Genomic DNA, 13,624 nt, shown 5'->3' on the forward strand with positions numbered 1-13,624 from the left:
GTGCAGGCTAATTGGGAACAGGTGGGTGCCATGATTGGGTATAAAAACAGCTTCCCAAAAAATGCTCAGTCTTTCACAAGAAAGGATGGGGCGAGGTACACCCCTTTGTCCACAACTGCGTGAGCAAATAGTCAAACAGTTTAAGAACAACGTTTCTCAAAGTGCAATTGCAAGAAATTTAGGGATTTCAACATCTACGCTCCATAATATCATCAAAAGGTTCAGAGAATCTGGAGAAATCACTCCACGTAAGCGGCATGGCCGGAAACCAACATTGAATGACCGTGACCTTCCATACCTCAGACGGCACTGTATCAAAAACCGACATCAATCTCTAAAGGATATCACCACATGGGCTCAGGAACACTTCAGAAAACCACTGTCACTAAATACAGTTGGTCGCTACATCTGTAAGTGCAAGTTAAAGCTCTACTATGCAAAGCGAAAGCCATTTATCAACAACATCCAGAAACGCCGCTGGCTTCTCTGGGCCCGAGATCATCTAAGATGGACTCATGCAAAGTGGAAAAGTGTTCTGTGGTCTGACGAGTCCACATTTCAAATTGTTTTTGGAAATATTTGACATCGTGTCATCTGGACCAAAGGGGAAGCGAACCATCCAGACTGTTATCGACGCAAAGTTCAAAAGCCAGCATCTGTGATGGTATGGGGGTGCATTAGTGCCCAAGGCATGGGTAACTTACACATCTGTGAAGGCACCATTAATGCTGAAAGGTACATACAGGTTTTGGAACAACATATGCTGCCATCTAAGCACCGTCTTTTTCATGGACGCCCCTGCTTATTTCAGCAAGACAATGCCAAGCCACATTCAACACGTGTTACAACAGCGGGGCTTCGTAAAAAAAGAGTGCGGGTACTTTCCTGTACCGCCTGCAGTCCAGACCTGTCTCCCATCGAAAATGTGTGGCGCATTATGAAGTGTAAAATACGACAGCGGAGACCCCGGACTGTTGAACGACTGAAGCTCTACATAAAACAAGAATGGGAAATAATTCCACTTTCAAAGCTTCAACAATTAGTTTCCTCAGTTCCCAATCGTTTATTGAGTGTTGTTAAAAGAAAAGGTGATGTGACACAGTGGTGAACATGCCCTTTCCCAACTACTTTGGCACGTGTTGCAGCCATGAAATTCTAAGTTAATTATTATTTGCAAAAAAAAAATAAAGTTTATGAGTTTGAACATCAAATATGTTGTCTTTGTAGTGCATTCAATTGAATATGGGTTGAAAAGGATTTGCAAATCATTGTATTCCGTTTATATTTACATCTAACACAATTTCCCAACTCATATGGAAACGGGGTTTGTAGTTTGTAGCGCTTCCATAGCGAGTCCACAGACAGATATTTTAGAACTATGCGCTACTTGGATTTTGAAATGGCAGGATATAGAAGATCTTTGACTAGCAGTGTGTGATATGTTCTTAAAAGCAACAGATTGCTTCTGTTTAATAGAAGATATTTGACGTTTTTTATAGTCAGTCTTTAAAAACAGCATAGTGTGTGCTCCTGTACAGTATAGATGATCTTTGACAAGCGTTTTTAAAGTCAGTCTTTAAAAACAGCACTGCATTGCTGATGTATACTAGAGGATCTTTGACTCGCATTTTGTGATTGGTTCTAAAACCATCGAGTGCTCCTGTCACGCGATCCTCTATCTGACTTTGACTAGAGTTTTGAGATAGGTCCTAAAATATACAGGAGTTATTCTGTTAAATAGAGGACCTTTCAGTAACATTTGTTCTTAATTATAGGGGCGGCCCTGCCAGCAGCTTGAGGGTTCCAGGTTCGATTCCTGCTTCCGCCATCCTAGTCACTGCTGTTGTGTCCTTGGGCAAGGCACTTAGCCAGCTGCTCCCAGTGCCACCCACACTGGTTTAAATGTAGCTGAAAGACAAACACAATGGGTTTCACTATATAAAGCGTTTTGAGTCACTAGAGAAAAAGCGCTATATAAATATAATTCACTCCACTTAAAAAGAGCCTTTTCATACAGAACACCTTTGACTAGCGTTAACATTATCTGTGACTTTATACATGACAATATGAGCCTTTTGTTGAGGTATATGTTTAATTAGGCGTAAAATCAATGATTCTATATGCACCCTTTTCCAGATCCTCACCAAAATGGTCTCATATCTCAGTGGCCTTGTGGTTAGAACGTCCACCCTGAGATCGGTAGGTTGTGAGTTCAAACCCCGGCCGAGTCATACCAAAGACTATGAAAATGGGACCCGTTACCTCCCTGCTTGGCACTCAGTATCAAGGGTTGGAATTGGGGGTCAAATCACCAAAAGGAGTCCCGGGCGCGGCCACCGCTGCTGCTCACTGCTCCCCTCACCTCCCAGGGGGTGGAACAAGGGGATGGGTCTAATGCAGAGGGTAATTTCACCACACCTAGTGTGTGTGTGTGTGAGTATCAGTGGTACTTTAACTTTAATATTTGGCCTCTTCACACCACTCTATGAAGTCTTGTGTTAATTAGCTTTGTATATTTTCAATGATCCTTTTGACTGCTTTGCTCTCATTAAAACAACAAAGCGAGACTTTTGCACCATATATCCCATCTTTTTTTAGTGAGTAATTACCACTTCGCTGCACCGCTGGGTTGACATTTAGTCTGTCTTTAAAAATAAAAAAATAAATATACTGTATATTTATATATTATATATCTATGAAGCACTTTGTGCAACTTCCTTGTGGGTAAATCTCTTCCCCCCCCCCCCCCAACATGTTATGATGAAAAGCTGGGTAATTTATTGCAAATGAGGCCGTGTTAGACTCCTGCTGCTTTGCCGGCGTCTCTTATTGCGTGTTTTTTGCTGCCGCCGCAGGAATAGAACATTCAAAAAGAAGTGAAAGACTTCTTGTAAGAATGCAATCAGCATTAGGTGCACATGCAGCACAAAGGAGGTGCCAAACGTTTCTTTTAAAGGCCTACTGAAATGCGATTTTCTTATTTAAACGGGGATAGCAGGTCCATTCTATGTGTCATACTTGATCATTTCGCGACATTGCCATATTTTTGCTGAAAGGATTTAGTAGAGAACATCGATGATAAAGTTCTCAACTTTTGGTCGCTGATAAAAAAAGCCTTGCCTGTACCGGAAGTAGCAGACGATATGCGCGTGACGTCACAGGTTGTGGAGCTCCTTACATCTGCACATTGTTTACAATCATGGCCACCAGCAGCGAGAGCGATTCGGACCGAGAAAGCGACGATTTCCCCATTAATTTGAGCGAGGATGAAAGATTTGTGGAAGAGGAAAGTAAGAGTGAAGGACTAGAGGGCAGTGGGAGCGATTCAGATAGGGAAGATGCTGTGAGAGGCGGGTGGGACCTGATATTCAGCTGGGAATGACTAAAACAGTAAATAAACACAAGACATATATATACTCTATTAGCCACAACACAACCAGGCTTATATTTAATGTGCCACAAATTAATCCCGCATAACAAACACCTCCTCCCTCCCGTCCATATAACCCGCCATCCATCCATCCATCCATCTTCTTCCGCGTTTCCGAGGTCGGGTCGCGGGGTCAGCAGCCTAAGCAGGGAAGCCCAGACTTCCCTCTCCCCAGCCACTTCGTCCAGCTCTTCCCGGGGGATCCCGAGGCGTTCCCAGGCCAGCTGGGAGACATAGTCTTCCCAACGTGTCCTGGGTCTTCCCCGTGGCCTCCTACCGGTCAGACGTGACCTAAACACCTCCCTAGGGAGGCGTTCAGGTGGCATCCTGACCAGATGCCCGAACCACCTCATCTGGCTCCTCTCGATGTGGGGGAGCAGCGGCTTTGCTTTGAGCTCTTCCCGGATGGCAGAGCTTCTCACCCTATCTCTAAGGGAGAGCCCCGCAACCCGGCGGAGGAAACTCATTTCGGCCGCTTGTACCCGTGATCTTGTCCTTTCGGTCATAACCCAAAGCTCATGACCATAGGTGAGGATGGGAACGTAGATCGACCGGTAAATTGAGAGCTTTGCCTTCCGGCTCAGCTCCTTTTTCACCACAACGGATCGATACAGCGTCCGCATTACTGAAGACGCCGCACCGATCCGCCTGTCGATCTCACGATCCACTGTTCCCTCACTCGTGAGCAAGACTCCGAGGTACTTGCCCTCCTTCACTTGGGGCAGGGTCTCCTCCGCAACCCGGAGATGGCACTGCACCCTTTTCCGGGCGAGAACCATGGACTCGGACTTGGAGGTGCTGATTCTCATCCCAGTCGCTTCACACTCAGCTGCGAACCGATCCAGCGAGAGCAGAAGATCCTGGCCAGATGAAACCATCAGGACCACATCATCTGCAAAAAGCAGAGACCTAATCCTGCAGCCACCAAACAGGATCCACTCAACGCCTTGACTGCGCCTAGAAATTCTGTCCATAAAAGTTATGAACAGAATCGGTGACAAAGGGCAGCCTTAGCGGAGTCCAACCCTCACTGGAAACGTGTCCGACTTAATGCCGGCAATGCGGACCAAGCTCTGACACTGATTATACAGGGAGCGGACCGCCACAATCAGACAGTCCGATACCCCATACTCTCTGAGCACTCCCCACAGGACTTCCCGAGGGACGCGGTCGAATGCCTTCTCCAATTCCACAAAGCACATGTAGACTGGTTGGGCAAACTCCCATGCACCCTCAAGGACCCTGCCGAGAGTATAGAGCTGGTCCACAGTTCCACGACCAGGACGAAAACCGCACTGTTCCTCCTGAATCCGAGGTTCGACTATCCGGCGTAGCCTCCTCTCCAGTACACCTGAATAGACCTTACCGGGAAGGCTGAGGAGTGTGATCCCACGACAGTTAGAACACACCCTCCGGTTCCCCTTCTTAAAGAGAGGAACCCCCACCCGCCAATACAACTCAAACACCTGCACAACACACTCAATCCCACAGCCCAAAGTACCGTTCACCTCCCCAAAATTCATACAGCACATATATTTCCCCAAAGTCCCCAAAGTTACGTACGTGACATGCACATAGCGGCACGCACGTACGGGCAAGCGATCAAATGTTTGGAAGCCGCAGCTTCATGCGTACTCACGGTACCGCGTCTGCGTATCCAACTCAAAGTCCTCCTGGTAAGAGTCTCTGTTGTCCCAGTTCTCCACAGGCCAATGGTAAAGCTTGACTGTCATCTTTCAGGAATGTAAACAATGAAACACCGGCTGTGTTATCCGGCAAAACAGTCAGGGGGTGCATTCTACGGCGGGGGTGCGTTATCCGGCACAACACCTGCCGCAATACACCGCTTCCCACCTACAGCTTTCTTCTTTGCTGTCTCCATTGTTCATTGAACAAATTGCAAAAGATTCACCAACACAGATGTCCAGAATACTGTGGAATTTTGCGATGAAAACAGACGACTTAATAGCTGGCCACCATGCTGTCCCAAAATGTCCTCTACAATCCGTGACGTCACGCGCAGACGTCATCATACCGAGACGTTTTCAGCAGGATATTTCGCGCGAAATTTAAAATTGCACTTTAGTAAGCTAAACCGGCCGTATTGGCATGTGTTGCAATGTTAAGATTTCATCATTGATATATAAACTATCAGACTGCGTGGTCGGTAGTAGTGGGTTTCAGTAGGCCTTTAAAATAGAGACAATACTGAGAGTGGTATTCATCTAATTGTGACGAGACATGTTGAATAAAAATGCTGAATAAAAAAAAAAAATAATCGGGTTGTTATTTTCTTCGAGAAACCAGGTCAGACGTATTATGAACTTTTAGAGGATTATCCTGCACTTCTGGCAACTTCTCGCAGCCTCACGGCATTTTTTTGGGCGTACAGTTTATGCAAATTAACTAAACCCCCACCCCTGCAGGTCTGTATGCTTTATATTCGCCATACATGTTCCATACATGCATGTGAGCATGTGATGAAGAGGAGACGTCCATGTCAAGTGTGGGAGCTCGCCTCTAACGTCACCCACAGGCCTTCGTTTGATCGCCTTGCCAGGCCCGCTATCCCGCTAAGCCCCCTTGCATTCTTCACCCTTGTACTCTTACAGTGTGTGTGTGTGTGTGTGTGTGTGTGTGTGTGTGTGTGTGTGTGTGTGTGTGTGTGTGTGTGTGTGGTGGAGGGGTGTAACAAGGACTTGGCTGTGTTCCTCCCTCCTGGTCTCAGAGGTATACTTCTCCTCTTGCTGCTTCTTCACAGCCGAAGGCCTTTTTTTCCCCTTTTTTTTTCAAGAGAGTTGTTCTCACTCTCTCTTGCTGACAAGTGTTGTGTTGCTTGAACATTGTCAGCGTTGGAGAAGTTTCAGCTGAATGATGCAAATCTCGTCACTGGGAATAGAAACGCTGCTGCTTCTCTCTTTCGCTATATGGCCGTTACACCGTTTTCTATAGACACAAACGTCAACAAGTCAGTCAATGTTGTAATAACATTCATGACCACACGGATGAAATGATACCACTATAAAGTAACATCATTAATAGTAGCTTAATAACATTACTTGGTTTACAAATTACAAATTACAAGTTCCAAATCACATGATGTACACTGCAAAAACTGAAATCTAAGTAAGATTAAATATCTCAAATAAGGGTGATAATTGCTTATTTTCTATCTGATAAGATAATTCTTCTCACTAAGCAGATTTTATGTTAGAGTGTTTTACTTGTTTTAAGTGTTTTGGTCCTAAATGATCTCGGTAAGATATTACAGCTTGTAGCTGAGATTGTATGACTTATATTGAGTAAAACATGCTTGAAACTAGAATATCAACTGTTGCAAAGCTGTGTCATCAACACTCACAAGTATAAAACTACTTTTTTAAAGTAATAATTTCTTATTTCAAGCATGAAAAAAAAAAAAATCATGATTTTGACACAATTGTGTCTCATAATTAAAACAGATGACAGCCAAATGGACTTTGCTGTTTTATTTTCAATGAAACAATAAAAAGGATGTATTCGTATAGTAGTACAGTTGGCACAGTAAAGTAAACTGACAGTTAATATTTAAACATTTGATCATTTCAAACAGTTTTGAACAGAAATAGTTCATGCACATCCAGATAAATTCTTCAAAATTACAATCCAAAAAAAAATTGGCCGGGGGCCGTGCTGTATAAAAAAAACAACAACTAGTTTTTAGTATAAGTTTGCTGGTTTCAAGAAATGTAATGGCCGAGCGCATATCATTATGTCAAGATAATGGCACTGGCATTTACTTAATTTAAGAATATTTTTCAACATATTGAGAAAAGAGGTCTCATATTTGTTTTTGCTATCAAGAAAAGTGTGCTTGTTATTAGTGAGAATATACTTATTTTAAGGTATTTTGGGGTTCATTGAAGTTAGCTGATTTTACTTGTTTTGGAAATTCTTGACAAGCTAAATTTTCTTGATCTATTGGCAGATAATTTTGCTTAGTTCAATTAAAATTCCCTTCATTTTTGTATTTTTTCCCCTTTGTTTTTGAACACTGACTTTTTGCAGTGTAGTATTAGCATATTTATAAATACACTTCTTGCACTCCCAAAAACAGTCAAATGTATTCATGTTATTATTATATTATGTTTCATTAGTATTTTATACAATTATTAATGAATTATATCATTAGTTTTTGCTACAAGAGTTTTAATTTTCTTAAAAAATGTTTTAATAAATTTAATATACACTATATTGCCAAAAGTATTTGGCCACCTGCCTTGACTCACATATGAACTTGAAGTGCCATCCTTTTGCAGCTATTACAGCGTCAACTTTTCTGGGAAGGCTGTCCACAAGGTTGCGGAGTGTGTTTAAAGGAATTTTCAACTATTCTTTCAAAAGCGCTTTGGTGAGGTTGGTTGAGAAGGCGTGGGTCTCAGTCTCCGTTCTGATTCATCCCAAAGGTGTTCTATCGGGTTCAGGTCAGGACTCTGTGCAGGCCAGTCAAGTTCATCCACACCAGACTCTGTCATCCATGTCTTTATGGACCTGGTTTTGTGCACTGGTGCACAGTCATGTTGGAAGAGGAAGTTGGTATCCTGGAGCATTCAAAGTTCCTTTCACTGGAACTAAGGGGCCAAGCCCAACTCCTGAAAAACAACCCCACACCATAATTCCTCCTCCACCAAATTTCACACTCTGCACAATGCAGTCCGAAATTTACCGTTCTTCTGGCAACCTCCAAACCCAGACTTGCCCATCAGATTGCCAGATGGAAAAGCGTGATTCATCACTCCAGAGAAGGCGTCTCCACTGCTCTAGGGTCCAGTGGTGACGTGCTTTACACCACTGCGTCCGACACGTTGCATTGGACTTGGTGATGTATGGCTTAGATGCAGCTGCTCGGCCATGGACACCCATTCCATGAAGCTCTCTGCGTACTGTACGTGGGCTAATTGTAAGGTCACATGAAGTTTGGAGCTCTGTAGCAACTGACTGTGCAGAAAGTCGGCGACCTCTTTGCACTATGCGCTTCAGCATCCGCTGACCCCTCTCTGTCAGTTTACGTGGCCTACCACTTCGTGGCTGAGTTGCTGTTGTTCCCAAACTATTCCATTTTCTTATAATAAAGCCGACAGCGTCACGGCCCGAGTGCACAGCAGTGCGCATACATGTGCGCCGGGCGCATCTTTGGGAGCGCGCCAGGCGCGTGTCAGTCCGGCTGCAGCAAGCAGCTGCAATCAATTGCCAGCAATCAGCGCACCTGTCACTGATCAGAGGACCTGCCTTCATAAGCCTGCACAACCTGCTATCCCGGGCCAGAACGTAGCTACCTGTCCTGTACAGTAAGCCGTATATCATACTCTATGCAAACCTGCTCTCTCTGTGTTTTCTCCCCCGTCGTGTTTATAGTCTTGTGTCCTCCTTGTCGTTCCAACTGCGTGACGAGCTGTGTGTCTCGTCTCCGCCTTGTTCCCTCTGCTTCCCTGGCTGCCTCTTGGATCTCGACCTCCCGCCTGGACACGGACTTTCGACGCCTCGCTATAGTCCCTGACTTCCTGCCTGCTCACGGAGCTCCGAGCTTGTCTTGTCCCCCCTTGGACTTCCGCAGCTCTCGCTCAACACTCCCGGTAACACTCATTTAATTCCTACACATAGTCACACACCATAAACATCTTGGATTAATACACACACTTCATTTATTATATATATATATATATATAAATAAATAGAGTTTAAACGATGTCCCTCCTGTCTGTGCCGTCTCCTCCTCCTGTACACGACTGGATTTGTTGCACAGGTGGCATCCTATGACAGTTCCACGCTGGAAATCACTGAGCTCCTGAGTGCAGCCCATGCTTGAGTGCTTGATTTTATACACCTGTGGCCAGGCCAAGTGATTAGGACACCTGACTCTGATCATTTGGATGGGTGGCCAAATACTTTTGGCAATATAGTGTATATCTGTTATTTCTTCTCATACTTCTTAGTATATTAATACATGCAACTATTTTATTCATTTAAGTGTGTGTGTGGAATACAGTATAATCAATCAATTGAAGTCTATTGAAATAGCCCTTAACCACAAATGCCTCAAAGGGCTGCACAAACCACAATGACATCCTCAAATCTGATACCACGTCCGGGCAAGAAAAAAATCAACCCCAAAGGGAATAACAAGAAACCTTGGAAGGGCCCCAGCAATCCCCCAAACTCAATTTCCTGGGTGACCGGTGTAATAAATGCCGAGTGGATACGGTTATAATTTGGGAGTCCAGTCCATAGGGAGGTCAGCCGGAGGATCTTCTTGCATGTTGACAAATCAGAGACGTCCCCAACTGATGCATAGCGGAGTGGTCCACCCCGGGTCCCGGCTTGGAACAGCTAGCTTTTCCTCCGTGGGAACTGATCTGTGGCCACCTGATAATCTCTCCAAGAGAGGCGGCAGGTCAACTGGTCTAAAAAACGGGTCTATAATGTCTATGGTTGTATAAATGAATCTCTAACTGTTGCCGGTAGGGCATTCCAGAGTACTTTACTTTAGAGCCTGCAGACTTTTTTGGACTCTGGGAATCACTAATAAGCCAGAGGTCTTAGAATGCAGATTTCTGGCCTGAACATATGATACAATACAATTTGCAAGATAGAGCTAGACCATTGTATACATTAGTAGTAAAAGTCGCATCTTAATTGCACAGGAAGCCAGTGCAGGTGAGCCAGTAGAGGCGTTATATGATCCATGTCCTGGGCATGACGTTAAAGTGCATCCGGCAGTGGAGGCTCCTCTATGGGGTCTTGGGGCACTAGGAGGTTAACCCCTTTACTACTGTTACCCCAGGTGGCCCTTGGCAAAGGCCTAGTACCTGACTGCCCCCTAGCCAGGGATACGGTGAAGACCTCAACAGCGGAGCAGGCGGAAGACAGTAGATTTAAGAACTACCACAACGGCTGCGATGGCGGAAGAAGGCTGCAGCAGAAAAGGGTCCCCAGTCATCTTGGACTCCATGCCACTGGACCCTGACCCGATTCTGTCAAGGAGCGTGTGGTGACTGTCTGTGCACCAGTCTCCCCACGTTAAACAAAGTCACGCACAGGCATCCTCCATAAAGGGATACACCCCTACCAGGAGGATCGTCATACACGTTCGAGTGACCGTCGATGAATATGATCAAACCTTCTTGTTCTTGTCAAAAGTCAAGCAAGCATTTTGTATCAACTGTAATCTTTTAATGCTCGACTGCAGTCCCTTCCAAGATTTCTCCTTGTGCCCATTGGGTTGAGTTTGTTCTTGCTCTGATGTGGGATCAGGGCTGAGGATGTTGCTGTGGTTTGTGCATCCCTTTGAGGCATTTGTGATTAAGGGCTATATACATAAACTTTGATTGATTGATTGATTGCAACATAGGGAGACCCGGAAAATAATATGTTACAGTAATCGTGGCGAGACGTAACAAATGCATGAATAATGGTCTAATTTAATAAATTAATTAATTATTTCTCTAACGTTTTCCAAAATGAATCATTATTATTATTATTATCATCATTATTATATTAATATTATAACATATTTAGTAGTACTATTTAACTTGCAAATCACCCGATCTCTGTCTCACCACAACTCCCGCAGCTAGCTAGCAGCTAGCTGCTAAGCTAACGAAGCTAGCGCGGAGAAAGGCGTCGCCGGTCAGAAGGAATCTACTCCTGCACACCGTGACCAGGACTTCTCGGAAGACAGCAGGAACTTCACTCGGTGACAGAAAACACCGTGAGTATGGCTTCCTGCGCGTCTTGCACCTTACTCACGGAGAGGCTGGCTCTGCTAGAGCGCCGTGTCCGCCAGTTAGAGCAGAGTAATCTCGTAACTTTAGATGTTGCGGACACATCTGCTAGCGTTATCTGTAGCGAGCTAACTAGCCCAGCCTGTAGTAGTCCTAAGCGGCCTACAAGCTACGGTGTACCGGTTGTGACGCATAATAGATTTAGCTCTTTAGCTAGTCCTACACCCCAGTCTACCGGGCACCACACCTTAGTCATAGGGGACTCCATCACCCGAAACATAAAGCTTAGCAAACCAGCCACAATTAAGTGCATCCCTGGGGCCAGAGCACCTGACATTGAGGCTAATCTTAGGGAGCTAACTCGCAACAGGCCTAGTAAACACGTACGACAGGCTAATCGCACCACTAGTTATGCGAATATAGTTGCACACGTTGGCTCCAATGACACTAGAATGACACAGTCAGAGATTACAAAGAGAAACATAGCCAGGACTTGTGATCTCGCTAGAAAGATGTCCAGGCATCGAGTAATTGTCTCTGGCCCCCTGCCTGCGAGAGGCAATGATGAGAGATATAGCAGATTAGTCTCGCTTAACAAGTGGCTGGCTAGCTTCTGTAGACAACAGGGACTAACGTTTATTGATAATTGGCCCTCTTTCTGGGGCAAACCAGGCTTGCTGATGAGAGACGGCCTTCACCCTAATCAGGAAGGCGCCATCATCCTGCCTAAAAACATAGACTACTGTTTAAGCCACATTTGACTAACTACACTAGAGCAAGCCCGGTCACAGGCAATTACAGAGCCTGCTAGTCCGGGTGAGGAGTCAGTTAAGCTAGAACTAGCCAGCGCCAGGCTGGATAATTCCTGTACGCATAGCAATTTTCTTAGAATAACACACAACTCACATAATGTGTTTTCTGTTGTGAATGTGTCAGGGGTAGATATGCATTCTACTGAGGTGGCAAATCATGATGCGTTCAGTCGATCGCAGCATCAAGCAAACAATCTGAAAATTCCCGTCGTATCAATTCCTAGATATGGTCGAAACTATTTAAAGTGCACTACGTATAATAAACGCAACATTATTAATATTGCTACTACGGATAATTTAAACAAAAACTCGTCAAAACAGCCCAATACTTATAATATGGGCTTTTTAAACATAAGATCATTGTCTCCCAAAACGTTATTAGTTAATGAGGTCATTAGAGACAACAATCTTAACGTCATTGGTCTTAGCGAAACCTGGCTCAAACCAGACGATTTTTTTGCGCTAAATGAGGCATCTCCTCCTAACTATACGAATGCGCATATTGCCCGTCCCCTTAAAAGGGGTGGGGGGGTCGCACTAATATACAATGAAAACTTTAACCTTACCCCTAACCTAAATAATAAATATAAATTGTTTGAGGTACTTACTATGAGGTCTGTCGCACCGCTGCCTCTCGATATGGCTGTTATCTACCGCCCCCCAGGGCCCTACTCGGGCTTTATCAATGAATTCTCAGAGTTCGTTGCTGATCTAGTGACGCACACAGACAATATAATCATAATGGGGGACTTTAATATCCATATGAATACCCCATGGGACCCTCAGTGCGTGGCGCTCCAGACTATAATTGATAGCTGTGGTCTTACACAAATAATAAATGAACCTACGCATCGCAACGGTAATACGATAGATCTAGTGCTGGTCAGGGGTGTCACCACCTCCAAAGTTATGGTACTCCCGTATAAATGATAAATAAATGATAAATGGGTTGTACTTGTATAGCGCTTTTCTACCTTCAAGGTACTCAAAGCGCTTTGACACTACTTCCACATTTACCCATTCACACACACATTCACACACTGATGGAGGGAGCTGCCATGCAAGGCGCTAACCAGCACCCATCAGGAGCAAGGGTGAAGTGTCTTGCTCAGGACACAACGGACATGACGAGGTTGGTACTAGGTGGGGATTGAACCAGGGACCCTCGGGTCGCGCACGGCCACTCTTCCACTGCGCCACTCCGTCCCTACATATACTAAAGTAATGTCCGATCATTACCTTATAAAATTCGAAGTTCTGACTCATTGTCAACAAAATAATAACTGCTATAGCAGCCGCAACATTAATGCTGCCACAACGATGACTCTTGCTGACCTACTGCCTTCGGTAATGGCACCATTCCCAAATTATGTCGGCTCTATTGATAACCTAACTAACAACTTTGACAATGCCCTGCGCAAAACCATTGATAGTATAGCACCGCTAAAACAAAAAAGGGCCCCTAAAAGGCGCACCACATGGTTTACAGAAGAAACCAGAGCTCATAAATGATCATGTAGAAAGTTGGAACGCAAATGGCGCGCGACCAAGCTTGAGGTTTTCCATCAAGCATGGAGTGATAGTTTAATATCGTATAAACGCATGCTTACCTTAGCTAAAGC

At 44.7% G+C, this 13,624-nt stretch overlaps 1 protein-coding gene across 1 annotated transcript; it reads left to right on the forward strand.

The window, feature by feature from the left end:
* Positions 1–11,969: 11,969 nt before the first annotated feature.
* LOC140677484 (uncharacterized) lies at positions 11,970–12,932 on the forward strand. The gene has a single exon (XM_072912122.1). It carries the CDS (start codon positions 12,135–12,137, stop codon positions 12,930–12,932), a length of 798 nt encoding a protein of 265 aa, XP_072768223.1. The 5' UTR covers positions 11,970–12,134.
* The last annotated feature ends 692 nt before the right edge of the window (positions 12,933–13,624 follow it).

The sequence above is a fragment of the Nerophis lumbriciformis genome, linkage group LG33, assembly GCF_033978685.3.
Source record: "Nerophis lumbriciformis linkage group LG33, RoL_Nlum_v2.1, whole genome shotgun sequence".
NCBI lineage: Eukaryota > Metazoa > Chordata > Actinopteri > Syngnathiformes > Syngnathidae > Nerophis > Nerophis lumbriciformis.